Raw genomic sequence first — 17,358 nt, forward strand, 5'->3', positions numbered from 1 at the left:
ACCCCAACCTGTTCCATAATTCAAGTTCTCTGTTGAAAAATCTGGTTTTCCAGGATCAGTAGTCTCTTTTCATTAACAGCTTTGCCCTTTACCTTTTTAAAGTAGCTGAAAGTGATTCTGCAACAGTGGGAAATTCCCAAGCTTCTACCTTAAATATCTGTATTTAGGTTCAGACAGGTCACCCCTTTCTTAATCTCGTAATTCCAAAGACAGATTTATAATTTCTGTGGAGAGCTGGTACAAAGAATTTCGGAAAGTCTGCAGAACATTAGAAGAATGCCTTTCAAAAGATGAAAGTGATATTCAGCTTCTGATCACGCACATCATCCTGACTACCTACCACATTTCGATTACGCTTGTACAGTCTATTTGATTTGTAATCAATCTAAAAAGGAAAACACACGAACAGCTACCAAGTTTTGATTAGCTACACGCATTTTCTATTCAAATAAAATCATGACATATGCATTTACTTGTAAGTTATGAACATCTTTGTCACATTACTCTTCCCTTCAGAAATATTCAATATCTGTCTTGAATACAATCACTGAAAAGCTTTTATAAATTAAATTTGAGATCTTTAAAGGGGTAGCCTTTAAAAAAGGTTGTCAGATAGTGAAATGCTTCATTGCATGTGCTGTGCTTTGTGGCTTGTTTTGTCAGTATCTGACTGTTGTTGCTCTGATGCTCTGAATGAGAATCACATTTGTTGATGACAAAAGCTGGTTGAGAAGCTTGACTGTGATGTGTGGCTATATCATATAAATAGGATGCCAAAAATACTTAATGAATGAGTTAAGGCAAGATTTACATATGCCACATCAAAACACTGGTGTCTTCCTATGTCGTGTTGCACTGGTTGTCCTGAAATGCCCAGCTAGCAGTTTGTGCCCAGCAAAAGGATGAGAGGAGCAGGCAGTGAACACAAGTTGTTTGTTAGATACAAGAAACATATAAAACAGACTGAAAAATTACCCAGTGGTTTATGGCATGAAAGCCTAATTTGCAACGTCTTTGATTTCATCTTGAAAAGTGCTGACAATTTCCATTTCTAGTTGAAATCTGTGGGAGCTGCTTGCATGTTTGTTATGTATTTAATTTGGACCAAATTTCACCAGTTCCCAGCTGTGTCACAACGTTCTTTCCATTCTTTTTAAAGGAGGATCAGATAACATCATACGTTTGGACTATTACACTGTACTGCACTAACAACATAATCTATAGTAAGAATAGGCATTGCCATCAAAAATGCAGTAATAATATAAATTTCTTAATAAATGCACAGTCATGAACATTTTTGCTAGAGTGGAAAAACAATTATTTCCTCGTTTGTCCTCATTTCCATAGCACGGGGACCAGTACTATTGTACAGTAGACCTACATACGGTAAATGAATAAGGAATTTTTTGTGGGACATCTTTTTAAGAATATTTCAGACTTTATATTGTTTTTTGCTGACTTAGTAGGCTTAAATAGTAGCAAGCCTATTGCTTTGCTGTAGAGAATATGAAACTGCCTTATTCTGATGATTCTGTAATACCTGTGCCTGTATCTCTCTAAAATCATCTTCCTCGTCAGCACTGCTCACTTAAGTTATATGTATACAGACTAAATGCTCGAAGAATCCCTCCTTTAACAAGATTTCTTATCTTTCCTGCAGTCAAACCCTCAACAGAGCCTTAGTTTCCCACTGGCTGGCACTCCAGACCTGAACACAGACTCCTTGCTTTTGGGGCAGAAAAGCAGTCTGAGTTGTCTTTCAGTCCATCTCCATAAGGTAAAGTCCTTTGGCCTTCCCTGAATTTAAGGGTCTGTTCCTTAATCTTTCCTGAGTTCAGTCATTCTTCTTCATCAGACCTTGCCTGGTTCCTAGCTGTTGATCCAGGGCATCTTTTCATACCTTCTAAAACACCCTCCACCTTAGGAACTCTGCAGAATTCCTATTACCTGTTACCTGGGAATTGTTGTAGGCATTGCCCACCAGAAGAGATCTCACCATTCCTCTTGTGCTTTTCTATAGTCTCCTCTGACTAAGGTCCAAGCCTGTTCTTTCTAGAAGGTTTTCATAGTAAGTAGCCATTCTACCAGCATAACAAAGGTCCATCTAGAATCATCCTAAAGCCATGTCAAACCCATGGATAGGTGGGAAAAAGGCAGGATGCCTATCAGCTGTGTGCAAGAGCCAGTTTATATTGGGTTGACTCTCTGTCAGTAAATTACTGAAATACAGTTAGCCATCAAAACCCACCAGCCCAATCATCTGTCATTTAGCTCCTGATTATCAACTCTTTGATTTGTTTGTCAGCTCTCTGAACTGAATATATCCTGCCATAGCTATTGAATGTGGAGGAGTTCATCAGACTTGTACATAAAGCCTTGTGATTTTACCCTGAGTAATTCAATCAGTAAACGAAGGAAGGAATATTTCTAAGCAGATCATAAAAAACGTAGTTAGGTTTTTTTACATTTATTCTTCAGTAAAACTTGTCCGTTCTTTTATAATATTTTAAAAACACGATGTGAAAGAAGGTTGATGATTGCTACTGCTTACAGAGACTTCTGGATTTATTTACTGGTTTAATTTGGAGCAGAATTTGGTCATTCAGGGCTCTTTGGGCATTGTGAAGTATACCCCAGAATGGGTTGTCTTTTCTCTGCTTCTGTTTTTCATCAGCACGTAGCTAAAGACCTGGTCTTTTGGCAGCTGTATCAGTGACAAAAATGAAATGTAAATCAAGAGTACCCAATAGATACTGTGAAATGAGCAATCTGAATATAAAGCCTTTAAACTTCGAGTCTTTTTGGTGTGCTGATCTAAAAACCCCATTCTGTACCTGTTAAACTGCATAGACAATGAAGGGAAATATTCAGTATTTTAGTTTCCAGTGAAGCCAATAACAGCCATGGGAGACTGAAAAAAGTCTATGAATACCTTACAAGATGAGGTCCTGATATTGCTAGTGATTATATTCTGCACATGGGTTCCAAATCCATAACAAAATCAGAAAGACATTTGTTTGAGGTATTTATAGAGAGTCTGTTTGCCTAACCATCTGTGCTCTGATTGAAGTATACACATGGTCCAGACTGAATAAAAACCATTTATATGGATTGGAATAGTAACTTTGACACTGTTACATCTAAAGATTTTGCTCCTAGTTACTTTGCTGACCTGTTTACTTGCAAAGGCAAATTTTAAAACTGTAAAATCTGAAAGGTAGCATGAGGAAAGAGTATGACTAGTCTGTCCACTTCAAAAAGGCTTTGAAGTTAAGACATGCTGTTTGAACATTGCATGCCTTTCAAAACTGCTTCTTGCTTAGGGTCTGGATTAAGCTGGCTGCCTTCCTCAGTTGCTGAGTAGCTTTTGGGTTTATTTGTGAGGGTAAAAGTAGGAAGATGCTAAGGTATTTTGCTCTGCTTTCACTTCTCCCATATTTCTATTTCAAAATGAGAGTTATCCCTTTTTTGTTGTTCATGATGTTCACTACAAATATTAGCAGAACACAAGAAATGTAGCTCACTATAGCTTGGCATTATTTGCACTGAGAAACCTCACTGCGTTTATTCACTTTGCTTCCTTCAAGATTATTTTTTTCATGGATCAGTATGTTTTATGTTAAAAATGCCAAGATTAGGAGTCATAATGAAAAGAGGAAAAGCAGCAGGCTGTAATATGATTGATTAAAAAAAATGGTCACTTATCAATTTATTGAGATTGTTCCTTAGGAATGATTATTGAACAGCAAGTTTTGGGAAGCTGGTTATACTTGTTCAAGATGGTAGGAAATTGAAGTTTCTGATATTGTTTCACAAGATTAATTTTCTTTAGTGATAACCTGGGGAATTCTTTAAATTACCTCATCTTAGTTGATGTAGCACCATCTGCCACATCTGCAAAGAAGATAATTATTTTCAGGAGCATCTGTGGGTTTTTTGATTAAGTCTTGAGTCATCGAGGTCAGTATTTTTGAATTATTCAACATAGGAAAGATGAAGCAATTGGTTTGCATTTTGGACAGTAATATATGATGTGTTATTATTATAGTTAGTGACATAAACCTCATAGCTATTTACTACAATCCTCTAATTTCCAGGAAATTTGTTTTTATTCTTTGTGAGTGCATATAGCTTGTAGGAAAAAAATTACCAGTTACAATTCATGAATCATTAAGACAGCACCTGGTGGCAAATGAGTGTGGAGACTTCTCTGTTAATAGAAATACTAAAGTGAAAATGGTGCTCTTAACACCAAATTGTAGGTCCAGGTTCCCAACTTCAGTTTCAAAAGCTGAATTATAGATTAGGATCTTTCACACCAAAAGAAAACTCCCAAAATGAATCATCCCTTAACAGAGATTGCTTGCTATGCCTGTGGCTTTCTGTGATACCTCCAAGTCAGATGAGTACATCTAATTCAGATCAGCATTCTCCATCACATACTAAGAAAGGGAGCCAAGCAAACTTGAGAACTGAGACCTGAAAACTTCAACAGCTTTCTTTATCTTGTAGTGAAAGGGCTCCAATCTGTGCCAGATGTCTTGAAAGTCCAGCACTTTGTGTAAGCTCTTAATGTGAAGTAACGAGCATAGTACATGAATGCAGAGCTATCACTTGATGATGAGCTGGCTACATTTCTGCAAGAGTTTCTTTCAGCTTCCTGCTATTGAGGAACTAATGAGAACCGGAAGCTTCTCAAAGACTGAATAGTTTTTCCCTGGAGTGACAATGAAAAATAGGTTTATATTACTGCTTTTGCTACAGAGTGAGGGTGGCAGAGCTGTATTGCCTGAGGAGGGTCTCTTAAGAAAACACCTATTGAAAATGAAAGCTTAGAAAGGGCGCCCATGGGATAAAGAATAGAGAAAACTTTGCCCTGAGAGTTGAGATAGTTGAAAAAGAGATGATTAAGTCCAAATCCGTGTTCTGTGTTGGAAGAAAGACCTGTACCCCTGAAGGTATCTGTGCAGGACCTCATACACTGCACCTCACTGAGTTATAGAAGACTCGCATTTGTGGTGTTGGATTCCTAGCCTGAAGAAGCACAGCTGATTGCTTGTTTTCCCATCAGCTGGCATGCACTGCTACAAATCTCCTTTGTGTGACACCTAGAGGGGTTCATGTACCTGACTGACCAGCAAGAGTGGCCAGGGGGGTTTCTCTGTGCTTCTTTTAGAAATTGTGTACCCATGAACTCAATAAGGAAAAGGCTGTGGAGTCTGAAACTGAATGTAGCTCTCTTATTTTAACACTTCTTTGTTAAAATTTTTCTGCTTTTCAGTGACTGAACCCTGACTGGTTGAAGCTGTTTGCAAGCGGTGGGAGCCCAGAGTTCCTGTCCCTGGCACAATTCAGGAGTTGAACTGCAGTGAAGCAGGAGAATAGGGGTTCTGCTCAGCAGTTACAGAACAGGAAATGTAAACCTAAGACTAAAAAGCTCTGAAGTGTTAGAGATACTTGTAAATGCATTGTCCCTTGTCCTGTGAAACACAGTTGCTGATTTTTACTGTGCTTCAAGTAATCAGCTGGATGTGAAATACAACTCTGAGGACTGGGATAGGTGACAAGAGGACTTAGGTTTACCAAATTTTGGGAACACCAAAGGCAGTTGGGTTTCCTCTCTGCACTTCAGTCTAAGTGGGAGCCTTGTCTCATTTAAAACATTTAATGGCATTCTACATTTCTTTCAGTCATCATGTACTTTTAACAAGGTTTTTTATATTTACAAATGAAAAGTAGGCTTATTTTGAAAAGAACACAGATTTTAAAGGATTAAGAAGCTTTTACAGATCATTTCACTTTCCGCATGACTTGGAGGAGAGCTTTACTTCTGTATGGGACATGTCATGTGCTACCCCTTGCTGAAATACTGTCCAGAGATAGCACAGGTTTGTTGATACTCCAGAATGTCACTCTTCAACTACATTTTCCAGCTATGCTTCAATGTGCTATTCTACTTGTACTGTTTAATTAAGTTCCAAAGGAGGCCTTCAGGTAGCCAACTTGTTATTTTTGTTGCTGTTAAACTCAGCAACACTTGCACTGAAGTTCAGTTCCCTGCCCACAGTGGAGCTGAGAGCAAATAGTCATTAGCAGCCCATCCGCTCCTTGTAGGGTGAAGCAGTGGCAGAGCCACTCGGTCTTCCTCTCACTGAAGAGCAGGAGAAAACAACAGGCCTTGTACTTCAACCTGCAGGTCAGCCTTGATCTGTAATTTTCTATTAGATGGCAGAAGTGATGCATCTTATAAAAAGAGGCAGTGCACAGCTTCTGTGGGGAGTAGTGGGCTTTACTTTGTACAGAGGCTGCATCTCAATATGGACTTACCAAGGAGGATACTTATGTAAGATTTGACCATCTGAATATGAGGTTCCTACTTTAAATGAAGATAGAAAGCCAGAATTGACTTCATGTGTTTAATTTCCCTCATTCTGTTAAAGAACGTGGTATAAGGCCTATAAAATGCTAACTTGCTTTGGGAAATGCCTGAGAAGTTACTGCCCAGAAATGTTACTGTGTATCTCTATCATCTGAGCAGGGATGCAGAATTTTGTACATAGGCAAAAGTCTTTTTTCTAAGTACAAATGATGCTGATATCTTCCAGAGTATTACATACTTTTCAAGTGAAGTCAGTTAACCCTCTGGTCTCGCTTGTGCATCTGTATTCAATCATCCCACGTGATTCATGATGCTTCCCCCCAGCTAGCAATTATTAAGTGCTAAATTAGTTTTATAGTTTTTTTTCACTCTTCTAATTCTGGCACATCTAGATACTTTTTAAAAATTATTATGGAATAGCACCACACACATCAGCAGAATTCTCTTTGACAAAGTTTTTTACCAGTGGGAATGCATATATTCATAGCTAGTCCTAAACAGCATCAAGTGAAATGTACATGCATGAATCTTTGAGGAAAAGGTAGCCTTAGTCATGCCTGACTGTGGATTTTGGGGAAAAAAAGTGAAAGTGGCCTCCTCTTAACATACTGATATATGTTCCAGTAAAGGTGACTGAGGAAAATGGATTTTAGGTTTGAGCATAGCGGGAAGTTGCACATGGTCTGTTACCCCATTGGAACCGATGAGAGATTATTACTCCAGCCATGGTAACCTGGTCAGTCTTTATGGGCCATCACAACATGTTCCACATATTCTCATAGGTGACTTGCAATAATTAAAAGCACTCTAGAGACCCAATCTGAGAAGCAGAACATAATCATGTAGGATGCTTTTTCCCAGTATGTTTCTGGATAAATAGTCCTTTAGCATGTGTGGCCTTTAACTGTGATCATGTCATGACCAGAAGGAGAAGCTTCATTAATCTTGGACCAATGTGATTATTATACAATGGAAGATCTTAGAAGACTGGCCTGAACTATTCCAAAAGAAAAGTATGAGGGTTGGGTCTTGCCGTTTGTGCAAATAATTTGGCTGGGGGAACTTGTTTTTATGGTTTTGTACTTCACATCTGCACAGTGCCAAAGTAAACATACTTGTTGTGTACCACTCACAAAAGAGAATATCTGCACGACTTACCTTTGCTCCAAACCCAAAGTGTATCGAGCTATTCCATCTGGATTACAGAATAGAATACTACCTCTTCTGCTGTGTTTTTTACTTTTCAGTCACTACCCCTTTACTACCATCCTGGCAGGTAAAAACACAGCAAATATTTCTGTTGTTTACCAAGCTGAATGAATGCAGCAAATATTTCATTTGCTGCTCCAAGCTGCCTGCTTATGAAAACAAGCTAGTACCACTTTTTACAGTGGCATTCAGGACAGACAAGTCTGTTTATAGGCAGTTTATGCTTTCCTCTCATGTTCAAAAGACATCAGTCTGCTATTTCATATCTAAAGTGTTTAGCTCAGGACAGTCTTCCAAAAAGGGAAAATTAGCAATAAATGGACTGGTAACATCAGCAAGGAGGGTATAGACAGCTTCTTGAGTTCTGAGTTACATCTCTCTACTGACCTGTGTTTTGGTATTACTTGAGTTATTTATGTAACTGAGTCACTGGAAAGGTTTTTGGGGGCTTGTTTCTTTTTTGTTCTTCAGCAACTTTGAATCTCCACTGATGCATGAAGTCCCAGAGCACCAAGGCAGCAGCACAGAAAGTTCTGCAAGCAGTTTGGGAAGCTCTGTCACAGCATGTAAGAAGGTAACTTTTAAGTTGATGTTATATTCAAAGTCCAATATATATATAGCTTTGCTTTTTAGCTTTCAGCTTTAGTGAGCAATACAAAATTTAAGTGATACTTAGAAAAGGTTTGATACAGAAAAATAACTTAGTAGGGCTGTTATGGTATATTGCAATTTTTGTCCGCCTGGTCTATACTTGTCTGGTCCCAAAATACGTTATACATATATGGGAGATAAACTCCCATTGAACATTTCTAATTTACCTCATTATCTGATATTTCATTATATGAAATAAAAGCAGTGCATAGCAGGAATACCTTCAGGACTGCTCTTCAATAAATGGCAAGTTTCTGGGACCCAGACAGAGCTTTGCTTTTCTCAGGTCAGTACAATGGAGGGTCCTTCATGAAAAAACTTTGACTGGAATGGTTTTTACAACAGGAGGTGATATAGACTGCTGTTACTGTTTCCTAAAACTAGGTTTATATGTACTAATTTAATTTAGGGCATGTGGGGGAAAAAAGGTGACGCCTGTGTGTATGTATGTCATTAGGAGGGATCAGATGTCATTTTGTGCTTGTAGCTAATTTCAGTACAACTGATAATACAAAGGTGAAGACCTTTTATTCCTCCTGCCTAGGACCTTGTTATGGCAGTACAGTCTGAGGGAAGGGGGCACTACCAGAGACTATTGAGGAAGACTGGCTGCCTTTCACCTCTCACTTTGCAATAAACCTCAGAGCTCTACTGTCTCCCACAGGCATAATTCTAGAGCTGAAAAATACTACAGCATTTGTTTTAAACCTTCACATTTCATTCAGTCTTCCTATAATTCTGACTTTTAATAATATTTTCCATTTGGGTTTGAATTTTTTTGTTTGTTAGATTTACGTAAGAAGAGAGAAGGATAAAACATGTAGACGCTAAAGATTTATTTTCCTTATCCTGAAAACCACACACAGAAATTTTGTTAGATATAATATCATTGATGTAAAAATAGAACTCGATAAGACAGATGTGTGTGCTGGGACTAGGCTTCTCCTTCTCACCCCAACATGGCTAAAAGATAAAGTGTCAATATTTCATTTGGTCAAAGGGTTCATTTGCAAGATAACACTTGATTTTTAAAAATGCTGCTGACTGTAATTGGAATCCTCATATAGACAGAAAATCTACTGTGTGGGAAAACATCTTAAATTTTCATTTAATCTCAGAGTAGTTTACGTAAGAGTGAAGGACAGTGGCACAGCACTAAGTGCCACCACTGCCTTTACAAGTGCTCCTGCTTGCTCATGATCAGAAGCATCACTCCCTAATTTTAAAGGGTAGCCTGTATGGTTGAGAGCTGCTTCACCTGTCCTATCCCATATATTTGAGCTGTTCATTGTAACATGAGTCGATTTTATGATTGTCAGCACACTAAAAGAAGTTACTCACTTCTGACAACACTTCTGAAAAACAGCAGGATTTTTTGGGCTTCTTTACACCATTGTCAGAGAAAGTGTTTACCTTTTGTGTGTGTGTGTGGAAAAGAATGAAGAATTCTCTTCTAAGCCTCTGTTAGGTGATTTTTAAGTTAGATTGCAATTGGTGGTGGAGTGAAATGCTGTGGGTTTCTGCTTCAAGGGAACAGTTTAAACAGTTGACTTGCAGGTTTGAGTAGTTATATTTGGCGTGAATGGCTCCTGTCAGGAACCATATGAGTTGTAGCCTGTTACTACACAGACCAACCTAAACGAATGCAGAAGATGTACCCCTGGATATCTTATTTTATTCTATATGTCCCACTTTCCTATCTTTTTTTGAAGAGTGGTAATTAACCAAAGCAATTAAGATGTTCAGTCACGAAGACGCAGATGTTTCGTTTGTGGAGCAGAGCCTTTTTAATGCTGTCTCGGTTATAGATATTTACTGTATTTTAATGTCTTGTGATCTAAATCAGGGAGCAGGAAGCTGTTACACTAAACTCATACACAGTATTTTCCTCTGGGAAAGAGTGACTTTTCTAATCCACACTCTGCTAGAGGCTGATTTAGTTCATTGATTCACAACACACTGAGTAATGCTGATGGCTGAGTCTCTAGATGAGAGTGGAAAACTTTTTTTGGAACCATGAATTACTGCTGATTTCACATTTAGTGCATGATGCAGATTCATCCTGAATTATTTTCTGAGTGTGATGATCCTGCTCCAAACCAGATATGCAGCAGTATAGTGTGTGCAGCTGTCACATGAGTATGGTCAATGAATCAAGTTCTGCTTTCAGTTGCTTTTCAGTTTTCAGCTGATAGCAAAAATCCTAATGATTTGTCAGTGGGACTGGCCCTGCACTTGTCTTAATTAAATAAGAATGAAGAGAAGTACAAGACAGGAGGAAGAAATTTTAGCAAATGATACTGTTTGCCTTAAAAGTGCAGGACTGCAGACTGACAGCTGAAAGAGAAGAGGGTTAGTTTTATTGTCATTTGGTACAGATCACCGTAGTATATTTTGAAAAAATGCTTAAATGCAAGAATGGCAATGGGAATATGCTGGTAGAGATACAGATCCGAAGAATACCAGTTCTCACATTGCTTATGATTAATTAACTAGCTATTTTAATTTAGATCAACTCCTTCAAGCTTATACACTTTTGATCATTGCAGTCATATATTATTTTGCTATAAGGATTTCAGTGTATTCCTTTAAAAGTATGAATATCCCATTAAGTTTTCATGCATATGCAAACTCCCACTATCTAAACACATGATACTATTTAACAGGAAGAATTGCCTTACAATAGCAAGAGGCTGTAAGAAATACTCCATTACTCTTACCATATGTGTGTCTTTGACCACAATAATACTGCCTGTTACCAAAGAAATGTGCCCAAAAGTTCACATGGCTTCTACAGATACATTTTTGCACAGCAGATGTGTGTAACCCAACCTGTGATCAGCATTGCAGGGTGGCCCAAATTCTCCTTCCTCCACAGAAGTACTAATGGGAGAGCTCTGAGCAATATGATGTCTATAATGGTGCTAATGCAAGAACTTTTGTTTCATGAGATGGAGTTTAAACTGATCCAAAGTTTACCCCTCACTCCAGCCATCACTGCCTCAAATGTCACCTCCATCTCCTGAGCACCACTCAGACCTGTGTAAAACCAGATGATGTGCAAGGAGGCCTCTGGCACATGTTCCTGCATTCCCCCATTCCCACAGCACTTTCTTTTTGGAGTAATTTCTGGAGCCTTTCCAGATGACTTTGAGGCAAGCTCTGTTCCTTAGATTGCGGACCTCTGCCAGCTTCTGCTGTGTGGACTCCAGTATATCTGATTTTGTTTTTCTCACCTGTTTTTTCAAATCCAAATTGCTGTAAATTATTCCCCCCAACCTCCAGTATTAAAAATGCTATGCATATTCACCCTTCTTCACGTTTCTGGATACATTCTCAAGTGTGTGTGCAGAACTACTTAGGCCCAGATAAAACGTAATCCTACTAATGTTCATCTGCTTGAGGTTACTTAAAAATCACATGCTGTCCAAAACTTCCATGTAATAATTTCTACCCTTGACTTCAAAGTCTACTATGAAAAGCTGCATACAAAAAATTAAATGCAATATAAAGCCTTGGAACTCAAAAACCAGCCTGGAGTGACTCAGGCTTGGCAACCATGACCTGACCTGACCAAAACATTTTTTCAGGAGAGTTATTTCTTCTGCTGCTGCTTTACTAGTATTTCCTTCCTGATAAAAACATCCTCTGAAAGAAAGATAAAGCTACCAAGGGTCATTTAACATCCCACAGGAGACAAAGCAGTAGAAGTGTGGACTGCCCAGCTCATTTCATGGGTTTGTCATGTACAATATAGATCTGCTGTGATCGAGCTGTTCTGAAATGCACGCCAAGTTCTTCTGAGACAAAGACAAGCAGCACCAAGGATATCTGCAGCTTGTTTCTACATGATAAATTTCTGTCTATCACAGTCTCTCAGAAACTATCTGAGTTTTGGGAGAGAAAGATCTAAAGTGATTAAAGCTGAAGACAAATTCACTGTGATTTTAAGGAAATGGAACAAGATTGCTTGTTACAGCAAAAGCTGTTTGAGATAAAGAGAACTGTTTCCTGTGTGTGCAAAATTATGTTTTAACAGGTAATTAGAACTTCAGCCTTTAAGGATGAGAATATCTAGAATCAGATTAAGTCTTAAATCTCATATATATATATGTGTGTATGTGTGTGTTTTTATATATATTCAATTCTGTATGTCTTCATAAAGCCTCAGAGGATGTTAGTTTTTCAGAAAGAGGAAAAGAAAGCCCAATTCTAGATTTTACCATCCAGTTCATAATGCTTAAAGATTTCCTTAACAAAAACCAAACCCACACAACAGTTTATTACACTAACAGGAAATTGTTTCTTTGGGATGTGGAGTATATTATTTTCCCCATCTAGTCTCAGAGTTAGTTATGATGGCAGGAATCTTTTTGCACTGAGACAGAAGGCTATAACATTTATTGAGTTCAGAGTCATTGCACTGGTAAACAAGATTAGCTAGCAGCCCCCAAGAAGAGGCTGGTGTTCATGAGAAGCATTCATGAGCCTTTGGCATACTAAGAACAAAGTCTTTGGGCACAATACTTCCTCTGAGTATTTTGTGAACCATAAATTTGTATTCTAAAGCTCTTTGGAAGAAAACCCCTAGCAGGGCTGTTGTATTGAGAAACAACAACAAAGGTGGAAAGTCCCTGTGGAGGGCACCAAAAAAAGGGCACTGAAGCAGGCCAAGCTCAGGGGCTTGTTCCCTACTACCTCCTCATCCCTCTGCTGATGACTTTTATTCAGAAATCAATATAAGTATGATACAGGGAGTGAAATATTAACTGTGTGACTTTTTACCAGAAATATAAAAATTACAGTGGGTGTGGGTGGTAATAAGCTTGCTTCTGTGGTGCTCCCAAGTGTTAGAAAACTGTGTCACCTGGCCAGATCAGCTTTCTACGGTCATTAATCTTCCCTGAGAAGTGAGAAGGCCTCAAAAGTTATTCTCACTTCTCTTCCTAAGGAAGGGATCTAGGCTTAGAGATCAAGTGTCGTTGAAGTAGGACAAATATGTGTCAATACAAAACATGCAGTCAGGTGAAGGAAAGTACTGTAGATAGATTTTTCCCCCCCAGGTATAGCAACAAATTTATATTTTTAAATATCATTATTAAAATAAAAGTCTAAAAACTAGAGTACAGTCTATTTCCATGTAATACAAGACTTGCAGGAAGTACAAGTAAAATATACATTTGTTTTACAAACATACTTCTTAACATTGCTGCCTGGGGAACATGATAAGCCGTAGAAAACATTCTGGAAGTAGCATCAATGGTGCAGCAATATTTTTCCTGCTGTTCCCTTGATGTTTTAAAGATCCTGATGGTCCCTCTTTTTCATGGTAGAATATTAGTACAGAGGCAGAAAGTAAAGAATTCAGTTTAATCTAAGCATCAGGTTTGCAAACTGGCTTTGCCTCTTTAAAGTCTCCAGCTATCTGTAGCCCCATTTTGGCTTTGAGCAGAGGCTGTGGCGCAAGCTGTAGGGCTGAGTCAACACAGATTAAACCCAAAGTCTTGGTCTCAGGGTGCTGAGTGACCTAAGGACTCACTACAGAAAGTCCAAAGTACTTCAGTTTCTCAGAAAACAGAAAGACTTGTTTAAGAAGAAGGAGTTTGGAGCCTTGGAAGTCCCAGAAATTAGGCTGCTGGCAGAGTGAATAGTACTGATCTACTGTGGAGAGAAATACAGTCAGTCATAAAGGCTGCAAGTTTGTGTACTCTGATGTAATTGAATAATTAGTTTTCCCAACATCTCTGTTTATCATTTTAACACAGAACAAAACTCATAGCAATATTTTCCAGTAAAAATATTGAGTTTAGGCATTTCCTTCAAGCATCAAGCATCTATCTCCAAGGACTCTCAGTTATGAAAGAAAACAGGCTAATACTTTAGGGGATATATAAGTGATTTGACTTAAGGTGCAGTAACTGGACGGGTCCAAACCAAACCATCTTGTCCATCTTGCTCCCCCCACACCCCCAAATTTTGTCAGCAAAATTTCTGTTGACTTACTGCAATAGGGTTCAGGCCTCCAAAGCACAATAGGGCTCAGAAAAATTTGTAATGATTTTAACTATTTTTAACTTTTTTAACAGATTCTCTGCAGTAACAGTCTGCTAGAATCAACAGACTACTGGCTGCAGAATCAGAGGACACCATGCCAAATTGGCTTTCTAGAAGACAAGTCAGAAAGCAACTGTGCCTCAGTAAGTACTCACTGCCATCTCCTCTGGAGAAAAGTTCCTTGAGAGCTATATGGGTGGGGTGCGGGGCTGACAACAGTACATGTTAAACTAAAAAGTCTGTAATTTCCACCTTTCTTTTAAAAGCAAACATACAAACTAAAAATACAGATTTCTATACAGAGCACATTAATAAAAATTACTGTAGAGGTTTCCCCACATTTGGCTTTCAGATTTTGCTGGCTTTCTGTATTTTTTAATGTTCATAATCTGCAACTCACAAGAGAGAAAAGTAAGCCAAAGAGAAAAGTATTCCAAACCGTAACTAGTTAAGTGACAGGTTGGAAAGAGATGTTTAAAAGGCTGCTCAATCTTCCTGAAGGCAGAGAGACACAATTAAAGAGAAAAAACTCTTTCCATATTAGATGAGGAAAAGCTGCTGAAGAACTCAAACAGAATTATTTTGCACTTGAAATTAAATTTAAATCTCATTATTGTGGGTTATAATGCAATTAAGATCAGCTTTTGTTTAACAATGTGCATGAAGAAATAGGAGTTATGTTGCTTTACAAACTATCTACATGAAATTGAATTTATTAGTTTTTTACTTGATGAAGGACTCAGAAGAGCACATCTTTACTTATTCTATTTGAATGCTATTCCTTGGTCTCAGTGAGCAAAGAAGGGCTTTAGAAAAGATCAGTTTTATCTCAGGTAAAAGGTCTCCAGCACTACTTGTGCTGCGCACAACCTAAAGACCAGCTGAGGGCTCTCATGGAGTCTGCTGGGATTCCCTCAAGGACACAGAAATTCAGCTCCAGCTGATGAACCCAGCCTGCTGCTGCCAGGAACCTGAATCTCCATCCCATGGAGGCGATGGCCAGAGGCTTTGCATCCTGCCTGAGGTGATGCAGAATGCCTGAGAGCAGCAGGAGTGGCACAGCAGTGTCATTGCAGTTGTGAAATTTAGGAATATGGTTAAAGGTTATTGGGCTCACTTCAGTCATACTGACCACTGGTCTATCAGTTTCCATAAGACAGAGTGAGCAAAATACATAACCTAATCCCAGTGTGCAAGTGAGCAACCTTACAAGGTGAGAACCTGAACACATTCTTAACCAAAGCAGGTTCACTGGGCAGATAATCAGTGGTATCCTTGTTGTTTGATATAGGAAGGGATTAATTTTAATGCAAAACATATTGACCACAGTCACTTAATTTTACTATTTAGTATTTAATATCCTAAAAAAAAAGGCTTATTTTCTCAGAGGAAATTATTATTTCATATAATAATATAAAAATTAATTATGGCTTGCTTTTTGACCAGTTGAGCTTTGACTTTTTGCTTATTTTTCCAGAGGATCTTAGAAGAAATTATATCTATCTCTGATAGGCTGGACATACCAAGCAAAGATAATTTCTTATAGAAAGATTATGTCATTGCTACCCTCCTTATTTCAGGCAACATTGTCTGATTTTGCCATGCTGTCTACTTTAAAAGGTTAAACTACCTCAAAGAGCTTTTTCCTCTACACCAATATTATAAGTGGATTTTTTCCTCTTAGGAGGATATTTGTCTATTTGCTAAACTTTTCATTAAATTACTTCAATTAACAATGGTACAGTTTAGCAGCAGTTTACCACTGAGATTAGAATACATAGTTTCCTGCTAATATAATCAGGTAGTACTTTAAAAGTAGTTTAATTATGGAAGTCTTGTTTTGTTTGTTTCTACTGAATGAGAACTTAAACAAAATCCACCTAATAGAAAAAAATACATGGATTTGTGAGACATAATCACGTATAAAGTTCACACAGTGATTTATAAATGCAGTTAAAATTTCTGTAGTGTGACATTCTTCTTACCCCATGGAGACACCTCCTAAAATAAATGTAATTTCACATAAAAATATATTCTTTTGCTAACTACACTATTGCCAGCTTTGTTTCTCTGGACCTACAACAAATGTTTCCCGCTTTGGACATGCTTTTAAGAAGACCTTATTTGAAAAGAAAAAACTGGTAGATACTTTGTCCCTACCTTCTCTCCAAAGATCTAGATCTGGATTAATTACCAGTGCTGAGTATTTGTGGTTGGCTTATGTTAGTACAAGTTAAGATATTTAAATTCTTGCTTGATTACATGATTTATAGTTTCTTCTAGCATTGAACTCTGCTAAAGCACGATCTCTTCATCTTGCACGCAGAAATGTCAATTATGACTTTATCTTAGCAGTTGCTAAGATTTAACACTTTTCTTCACAATGCTTTTACAGCATCTCCATGATTAAGGTGGCATCGCCACACTGCTAAAGATGTAGCTTAATTGTCTTTTAGGAATTCTTAATGAAAACAGTAATGAAACTATTATTTAGGAAAAAAGTAGGATACAAAACTAAATGTAGAAAAAAAAAAAAAAAGGTGGTATAGTCCTGCAAGATATTTGGCATTCATTTGGTTCAAGATGCTTATATTATAAGTGAATTTTCCAGAAATTCTCTGGCCTTTCATGGTCTAGGCCAACAACATGTAGAAAAGCCATTAGAAATTATATATGCACTGGAAAAAAAAATTTCTCTCAAAATGGGCCCAGGTTCCAATGATCTCCCCGCAAAATCATCGTGCCCCATCGCTCTTTGCATGACCATCTTGTCCCAACACAGAGGCTGGGAGACAGACATTCCCACTCCACACAGCCTAACAAGGAATTGTCCTTGAGGACCACTGATGTAGGAAGGTAGACCCTTCCCGTCCCAAGCAGTGTGCCTTTGTGGGAGGGGCAGTGGATTTCCAGACTGGCAGAAATCCTGCAGACTTCTTGTCAAATATCCTGGAGAAGCAGAAACATGAACTTTACACCCCTAAATGGCAGTGATAGGTATGGAAAGTGGAAAATACCTGGTTTTCAATTAAAACAAAACACTAAGAAACAGTGCTCATTTCTTA

The 17,358-nt window shown here is 38.1% G+C and overlaps 1 protein-coding gene across 8 annotated transcripts in view; it reads left to right on the forward strand.

The window, feature by feature from the left end:
* LOC104693440 (SPHK1 interactor, AKAP domain containing) overlaps nt 1–17,358 on the forward strand; it is a 66,011-nt gene that overhangs the window by 11,498 nt on the left and 37,155 nt on the right. For 5 of the 8 annotated variants that reach the window (XM_010406074.4, XM_010406080.4, XM_039556648.1 and 2 more), the window contains exons 2-3: nt 8,060–8,162; nt 14,326–14,436. In XM_010406074.4, the coding sequence (XP_010404376.2) occupies nt 8,060–8,162; nt 14,326–14,436 (214 nt within the window). Of the gene's footprint in view, nt 1–1,660; nt 1,778–8,059; nt 8,163–14,325; nt 14,437–17,358 lie in introns of all 8 variants that reach the window. The other 3 variants (XM_010406076.4, XM_039556649.1, XM_010406078.4) reach the window with 1 other exon arrangement.

The sequence above is a fragment of the Corvus cornix genome, chromosome 9 (assembly GCF_000738735.6).
Source record: "Corvus cornix cornix isolate S_Up_H32 chromosome 9, ASM73873v5, whole genome shotgun sequence".
NCBI lineage: Eukaryota > Metazoa > Chordata > Aves > Passeriformes > Corvidae > Corvus > Corvus cornix.